The sequence below is a fragment of the Ictidomys tridecemlineatus genome, chromosome 13 (assembly GCF_052094955.1).
Source record: "Ictidomys tridecemlineatus isolate mIctTri1 chromosome 13, mIctTri1.hap1, whole genome shotgun sequence".
NCBI classification, from domain to species: Eukaryota; Metazoa; Chordata; class Mammalia; order Rodentia; family Sciuridae; genus Ictidomys; species Ictidomys tridecemlineatus.
Genome location: NC_135489.1, coordinates 19,231,504 through 19,240,042, shown reverse-complemented (window position 1 = coordinate 19,240,042; position 8,539 = coordinate 19,231,504). Strand labels below are relative to the sequence as shown.

At 36.2% G+C, this 8,539-nt stretch overlaps 1 protein-coding gene across 30 annotated transcripts in view; it reads right to left on the bottom strand.

Moving 5' to 3' along the window:
- Positions 1-3,132: 3,132 nt before the first annotated feature.
- Positions 3,133-8,539, bottom strand: part of Tcf4 (transcription factor 4) — a 346,209-nt gene continuing 340,802 nt past the window's right edge. For all 30 annotated transcript variants that reach the window (XM_078029972.1, XM_078029983.1, XM_078029971.1 and 27 more), the window contains 2 exons: positions 8,087-8,227; positions 3,133-7,857 (listed from right to left, as the gene is read on the bottom strand). In XM_078029972.1, the coding sequence (XP_077886098.1) occupies positions 8,091-8,227 (137 nt within the window). In that variant the 3' untranslated portion in view covers positions 3,133-7,857; positions 8,087-8,090. The remainder of the gene's footprint in view (positions 7,858-8,086; positions 8,228-8,539) is intronic.

Here is an 8,539-nt window from a genome sequence, read left to right as displayed (position 1 = left end):
ACAGCTAAGTGGGCTGGACTGCAGCAATGTGGTGGTGGGGTCACAGTAAAACTCAAAAACAGAAAAGGGACATTAGGGGTCACAGTAAAACTCAAAGCACCAATGGCAAAGTCTTATTCTGGACAACCGTACAATGGTTACGTAACATTTTGCCCTTGTGGGAAGTTGGATGTTATATATTATCTTGGCAATTGTTCTGCCAATCAAAAGATTATTCCCCCAAACAAATAACACTTTAAATGTTTTAAATATTTAAAAATATATTCTCAAAGTGGGCCAGAGTGAAAATTTGACTTTGCTAGGACTCTCGTTGAGTGCACATTTTCCTATCTAGTTGTAGCTCAACCATTTGTACAATAAGGTGGAAAATGAGAATTGCAGGAGCTCAGCAAGTCTCCTGCAAAGAAAAAAAAAATGGCAGAAAACAGAAAAAACAATGAACCTCTATGCAGCTGTTGAGAAAGCATTAAGATAAATCAGGGACAGACTGGTCTTTTAGGAGGTGGGGCCACACAGTGACCGCTGGGCCCAAAGCAAAGACATGGGCTCCTTGTTTAAGTTCCGAGGATTTGAGCATGTCACTTTGCCTTCACCTTCCTATCTTTAAAATGGCCTCATCCAGTCTCACAAAAAAAAAATTGCAAAGTGCAATAATTTCTTGCAAAAACCTGATTTTCTTATTAAAATTCTTGTCATTTTTGCTCAAGAACAAGAGGTTCTCACCCAGGGGCTGGTTATAGTCAAAAACCTCATGCCTGGTCACCTGATTCTGCATGAGCATTTTCACTTTGTTTTTGGCAAGCTTCTACTTCTTCCTAGAAGAATGTTCATGCCAACACCAAAGCTATTTGACTTCTAAATATCGTGTAACAGATGTGAACGAGGACCACATTTTCTTTTACCCAGAAAAGCCAGACATCAGTCCAGTTCTGGGTAGGCTCAGCAATCTCAGTCAAGGTCAATGGGTTTGGTTTGATTCCCCTTTTCAGAAAGTTATGTTTACTATACACCAAATTTTCTTAACCTATGTCTACGAACAAGTGGGCGTCCATGACTAGTCTCTAGAGATTCATCAATTCCTTAAAAACCAAAGGTGATTATATATATGATTTTTCTTCTGTTACTTCATTTGTTTTTCAAAGTGCCCATGATGCAGAACACTACTTTAGATTGCTATGTTGGGTATAGCTTCAGTGATCTTAATTTAGCATTTCAAATACTTGGGTATTGACTGGCTGATTTGACTTGTGGACCCCACAGAACCCAGCATTTTCCTAGGGCTCCATGCAGTGCACACATGCTTGGAACTAGGGACATGGGTCTTTCTTTACTGAAGACTTGTAGATTTTTTCACTTGGGGCCCATTTGTTCCCCAAATATTCTTAGTTTAAATGATTTCTCAGGAAGACCAAGGTGACTTTGGCTCTTCTCAACCTCCTCATCCTTTCACAACTGGCCCTGTTTCTAAGTTGCGACCAGTGAAAATGTACACTAGTAATTAGTTTGGATCAGCAACATGCTTGTTGAATAATACCTATTGGCTGGCAGAGCAAAAGGGTTCACAGTGCAATTTAAATGTATGATCCTGGGGGTGATTTGCATATAAGGAGTGCACCAGTTCCTAATGCTTCCTAGTTCTCCCTTAGAGAGGATTATGCATGACATTTCTTGGGCTGTTAGTCAAGAGAAAGGTGGCCTACGATTGAAGCCTAGAATAGAAATTTCACTTTGTTTTATACGAATTAATTACAAGAGTCAAAACAATTCCCTACCTCTTTTTCCATCTTCATTTCTAATGTTAGTGGAACCTTAGCTTCTGCCTAATTCAATTTCTCCAGCAATTTAAGTCTAAGTTCAGAGTACCTTCTCAGATGGCCATTTTAAGGAAAATATACCAATAGACTTTATCAGAGACACTGAAGAGGTGTCCGGGCTCATTTCCCCCTCTGTAGTTGTAGGAATATGGTCAAATATAATACTAAAAGACTAAATGCTTGTGGCTCTTTTATATATATTTAAAACACACAGTAAGAACATAAGAACATCTCAAATCATTTAGAAGGGAAAAAAAGTTATCAACCAAAATCTTTGGAAATTTCTTAAAATTTAAATATCTGCAAACAATCCAACCAAAATGGAGAAAAAAAGAAAAAGAAAAAGAAAAAAAATCTCAACATTTGGCTATGGAGGGCACTTCACAAGTGAACCAAATGACATGATAACATTTTCCTTCAGGTAAGCTAGTCACTAAATCCCATTCAAAAGAATACAAGAGCAATATCGGAGACATTTTCCAATTCCACGCACATGGTGAGAACATTCCTTTAGGAAGGGCTCATCTACCATGGATTCCTTTACATTGTGTACATTACTTTACATCTCTACAGTGCAATGTTGAAACAGCCTCCAAATTTTGTAAAGTAGATTTGATGTCCATTCTACAAAAATATTAACTTACAGTACATAACACTGGATAATTTTAATCTGTACATTTCCCCTCCCATCATAGGTGACACACGTCAGTTTGTACAAGTTAGGAAAAAAAAAATCTGGTTGTTTACATCTGGATTAATAGTCAACAGTCAACCAGAAGTTGGTAGGGAGGGAAGAGTTTGAGAGAGTATAAATACAGTGGAATATTAATTGTGGTTAACAACATTCAGCTTTTAACAAAGTGATACAAAATAAATCTTCTTAGATTTTTTTTTTTTGACTGAAAAGATCTAGCCGAGAATGCTCTGCCAAACAGCCGACCAAGTGATCCGAAAGGTTAAGGCTGACACGAGTTAGCAACCTACAGCACAACCCCAAACAGTGGCACAGTTCAGAGCTCTTCAAATGCATAGTTTCAGTGTTACACACACATGAATTACACTCCTTCAATTAGTGAATCCTCTAGACACTTTTCTTTTTGTTTTGCATGCATCCCGTTCCATTTCATTAAGGGCATCTCATCCTTGATCAACCATGTACTTTGCTTTTCAATTTGTTTTTGTGATTTTTTTTTTTTTGCATGTTTTGTTTGTTAAGCTGTCAATACCTCCAACACGTGGAAAATGAAATCAAGATGCAGTCTTACAGGACAGCATCATAGGACAATGCAAAATGAAATGAAGCAAGTGTCAGAAACAGTTTATAAAAATGGCACATTTATTGCTACAGAACGGTCATGTACATGACTTCATCGAATAACTACAGATGGGAAAACAGGTAATGGCCTAGACCAAGCTGGGTTGTTTTTGTCTTGAAGGAACTCCAGCACACAACCTGTTTGGACACTTCTACAAATCAGAAATACACCAAAAACATGAAAAAATCGAGGCACTCAGCCACACATTGAAAACAAGGTGTAACTGTTTTATCTTTTTTTTTTTTAAACGTTTTCCCTTTTTTTCTTTTTTTAATAATTTTTTTTTAGTTTTTAATGCTGCAGCTATGTGTACAGTCGCAAAAAAATTTCCCCACTGCGACCTACAACTAAAACAAAAACAGAAACAAAAACAAAAACAAAAAACAAAAAAAAATTAAAAAAATTAAAAAACGAAAAAAAGCTACCATACAGTTTCATCTTGGTAACACATGGTAAAATAACATCTTTTAAATAGTAAAATAAAGTAACAAACTTTTACTCATAATGATTCCAAAAATCTACAAAGAAGAAATATTCAGAATCTGACAAATTTTTTTTTTTGTAATATTCATGGTATAAAAGGATTGCTCCTGCGAAAAATAAGCCAAATATATTTTTTATTTTTAAATTTAGTTTTTTTTTCCTACTAGGGTGTACTACAGTCTATTTTATAGCAAAAAGAGCACTAGACAAACAAAGCTTTATAACAAAAAGCCAGGCACTGATACATGGTAAATCTCTGCTTTTTTTTTTTCTTATCTTCACTTAATTGCATCACAAGTAACAAGAATGAAAAAGGCCACAGTTCATATATTTTCACCATTACATATGTCTATAATACTTGAAATGAGTATGGCAAAAACCAGCACTGCACAAAGATGAGTCCACTTCAAGTCCCGTGAGAAGGAGCATGTCTCTAAAGAAAACAAATAAAACCAAAGCAAAATAAAGAGGCCTAAAGGCCCTGGTGCCCCATTGTGTTGGAATTCATCAAATTCCATCTTGACTCTTTTGCTTCCAGTCAGCCAGCAGACTAAATTTTTGTGCTTGTTTATGCTGAAATTGTTTCATTCCTGACTCAAGTTCACTTTTGGACACATCATATTTGCCTGTTGGATGCAAAGACGAAAATCCTCATAACCCCAAGTCTCGATTCGATTCCCTCCCCGCTCCCCAACCCCTCATCAAAATAAAGATCACGAATAAAAAAAAAATTCAAGAGATAGGAAAAAAAATCAAATCAAAAAACAACAACAAAATTAAAGGAATCGGAAGACTGAATGAGAACCAGTTGCACCACTGGTGGACTGTTGTATACACATTAGTGTTCCTTGCAGCTACACGAAGACAAATGGTAAGGATTTCTAGATGAACAGATCCCTATTCTGCATATTATAAATCACTCGAATGTGGAGGTGGATCAACTGTTCCAAGTTGCTTTCAAAGTCCAAGTTTCTTAAACCGATCCCCAGTCTAAGCATCATTCATATATATAAAATATATATGCATGCCTGGTGCAGTATGGACCTTTTAGACATTGTTTTTTGTATATTCTTTAATCCTAACTGTCTTCTGCTAAATTTTATTCAAAAATCCAGTGCAGGATACCAATATCTTACCTGGGTTTGAAAATTACAAAACAATGAAAAAAACAAAACCCAAAAAACCAAAAATAAAAACACACTAAAAAGGCCACGTTCCCTTTCTTCTTCTTCTTCTTCTTTTTCTTTCTTTTTTAAAACAGGGGATACCACCCAATTACTATGGAGAGGTGCAGATCATGTTTCTCCACCAAGCAAAGAGCAGCGAGCAGCTTCTGGTGGCCGTTAGGAAGTTTTTCACTTCTGCCCAAAGGGAATTCCACAATAGAGGTATTACATTACGGAGTAATGAATACATCAAAGCTGGTGAACAAGAAATTGCAGCTTTTCCTCGGTTTGATTGAGAACAAAATATAAAGCACCAATTTAAAAAATAACCAAATGACTACAATTTAATGTTTTGCTTTGTTTACAGATCTGAAAAACTTTAATTCAGCTCTATGAAGCACCTTTCTGATAACATGTATCAAAAGTGCCCTCTGAACATGTACATCAATGCAGGGAGCTTCCAGTTCCCTAAAGAGTAAACACCATATTCCCTTCTGTACACTTATCCTGAATGTGATCAGAGTATACCTGCTTCCTATATAATATTGTTCCTAGGGATACCCGCCTTGAGACTATACAAAATGAGTGCAGAATGGACCACTAAAAGGAAATCTTTAACATACTGAGGGAACAAGTTCACATGGTTTTCATTATTCCAGGAGGAGGGGAGAGTATACATTATTGTCTTCCATACCCTTTTTTGAGCTCCTTTGTTAGAACGATTCTCAGGAAAGCCCCAGAAAAACTTTTCATGAAGTCTGATTTCTGCTATTCTCCTAAGGTTTTAATCCACCTCCACATTGTAGGAACTTATCAACAAATCAAAGTATTTTAGTTTTATCGCTACTGAACATATTTACAGTTTTCAACACACACACACAGCTAATCAAAATGTTTATGGGTTTATAAAGATGACCACGTGGTAACTATCTTATTTGTTCTTACATTTTCAGAAATGAACATAAAATTCAGATTCTTGTAGCTCACTATATCATTTAAATGAGACTTTTTTTTTAAAACCACACAGTTTAGAAAAACAAAAACTGATACAATGTATTAAAACACATAATAACAAGAGTCTACATGTAAAAATATAACTTTTACATACACAATTTCAAAATAAGGATACGTTTGCCATTTGTTGCATAAAATTTACAAATGTATTTCATTACTATATAACTGGCAAAACAGGAGAACAGATGGAACATTTAGACCATTTCGATGGATTTATGGCATTTACTCAGTGCTGATAGGTGGAAAAACTACTTGAACAGGGATTGTTTTTTTTTTTTCTTAATACATGCCAAGATTGTGTGGCTGTAAAAATAGAAACGAGTTAGACACGAAAGGATGCTGACAAATACTTAACTAGGAGCACTATTTGTTTACTGCACTATACACCAAAGTCAATCATTAGAAAGATTTACGATGGAAATTGGTTCAATTGTGCCCAGACGTCAAAGCTAGCTATCTGATGAGTTGCTGTGCCATAGCTTGGTCTACGTTTCTATCAAATATGGTTAAGTATAAACTTCATTCATACTGGCCAGAGAAATACTGCACTACCCCTCCTCAAAAAAGTGCAACTTAATGCTTTAGGACTTATAAGGCTTATTATAATGCTGCAGGATGACTGAATATTGGCATTTTTCAGACGAAGGAGGAGGCAGGTTAGTTAAGTCATCTACATTTTAGTAAACCCATTTTGAAAAAAAATCAAGAAAGCAACAAAATCAATCAGCTCTGTCACACTACTTGCAATTTTCTCATTTGACGGTTTTTGAACTTCATTTTTTTTTTGTTTTTGTTTTTTTGTGTGTTTTTTTTTTTTTTCCAAAAATCTGACCATGTATTCAGAAACGCCTCACTGCACACTACTCCGGCTACACAGGTAGGTAACACTTTAATCGTTTTGTTAAATCACAGCCACTTTGATTATGTTATGTTTCCGATGATATAAACATTGGAAGGCACAGTGGTAACATTGTAGCATTCTAACCTTGTACCTCTGAAAATCCCAGAATAGGGTCACAAATGCAACATTACAAGTCAAGACAACAGTTTTGCCATGTCTTGGTAATGCTGCTTGTAATATCTACACATGATGTGACTTTTAAGTCCTGTGTTCCCAAAAGACTGGAGAAACGACTTTCTTACTTATTTATGAATGAGAAGCAACATCAGGGTCAGCCTTTCCTCCTGCACTGCCCCTCCAGAAGCAGAGTTGGCACTACAGGTTATGGTAACAAACTGGGGAAAGGGACAGAAATAAGACCCCCCCGCCCCCCCCAAAAAAATCCATATTTACAGTAAAATCTTTCTTTTAAAAAAGTTAATCAGTACTATTTTTTTACAGGAGAAAAAAAAGTCTGAAACAAATGAACAAAAGCTTACCATAGTCACTAAATTTTTAATATATATTTATATATATATTTATATATATATTTGTCATAGGTCTATAAGATCCATCTGTTCCTCCTACCCTAAGGAATGGCTAATGTCATCACTTCTTGTCATCAGGACGTTTGCTGGTTTTGTGACTAGGGCAGCCGAGCTCCCCCTATTCAATATCCAGTAATAATAAACACTAGCTGACTTGAATACCAACAAAAACGTTCATGTAGTTTTTCTTCAGAAGTACACTTTTTCATTATTGCAAGTTTACAATTTTTTTTAAATTAAATATTTTTTTCAGACTTACAAATTAATTATATTTTTTTTTTTTCCAAAAGAAGTTTAGGCACAAATGCATTGTTCCACAGTGTGGAAAGATTGCCATTCAGTCTCTGGGCTGCGTCTCAGCCTGTACATACTGCTTTGCACATTCTGAATGATATGTTAAAGAAGTCGTCCCTCAAGTTGCACTTTTTTCTTTCTTTTTTTTTTTTTTTTGTTTGTTTTTCTGTTTTCTGATAATTGGGAATGCTGAAACCTCTTGCGTCTGTGATTCGTAACTACTCAGACTTGTCTTATATTACAAAAAAGGGGGTTAAGGAGAAGTGTTTATGTGGGTTTAAGATAATACAGCTGTTAAGGAAGTGGTCTCTTGTTTTAATGAAGCAATGTGGCAACTTGGACCTGAGAAAGGAAAAAGAGAGGAGAGTTCATTAATGCACTTATTAAAGAGAAAGTGATTAAAAAAATATATAAGAAAACAACAACCAAAAAAACCCTCATTTACCAAGAAAGAAAAATATGGGAAAAGTTGACTTGGGGTAAATTTGGCTAAGAGTTTGGATAAATTTGGGTAAAAATTTGTGCAAGAGTTATGAGTGAATACTGCAGAAATATTTGAAAATGAACTTGCCCTTTCACATCTGTCCCAGGTGATTGGATGCATCTCCCATTCCGGGGTGCGGGCCAGCCAAGGAGAGTGGGGGAGGCTCCGAGGACACCTTCTCTTCCTCCCTTCTTTTCAGACATGCTGCTTTCGGATTCAGATTCCTTTCTGTGGAGAATGAGAGCACAGGCCATTGAGTCAACGTCAAGGCTTCTCAAGGAGGGCAGTGATACATCCTCTGTGTGTTTGACCCTTTGGTTCAGTTTTTATGTGACAGAAGGAAAGAAGCAGTTAGGAAATAGGCATACAGTGATTCCTTTGGTTGTTCACTAGTAAAACCTGAATTATATGGAGGATTTGTACAGCAAAGTTATAGGAGGAAAGGAGCTGGATAAGACCGTTAACTAGCCAGGTGCGGTGACGCACACCTGTAATCCCAGCAGCTCGGGAGGCTGAGATAGGAGGATCTTGAGTTCAAAC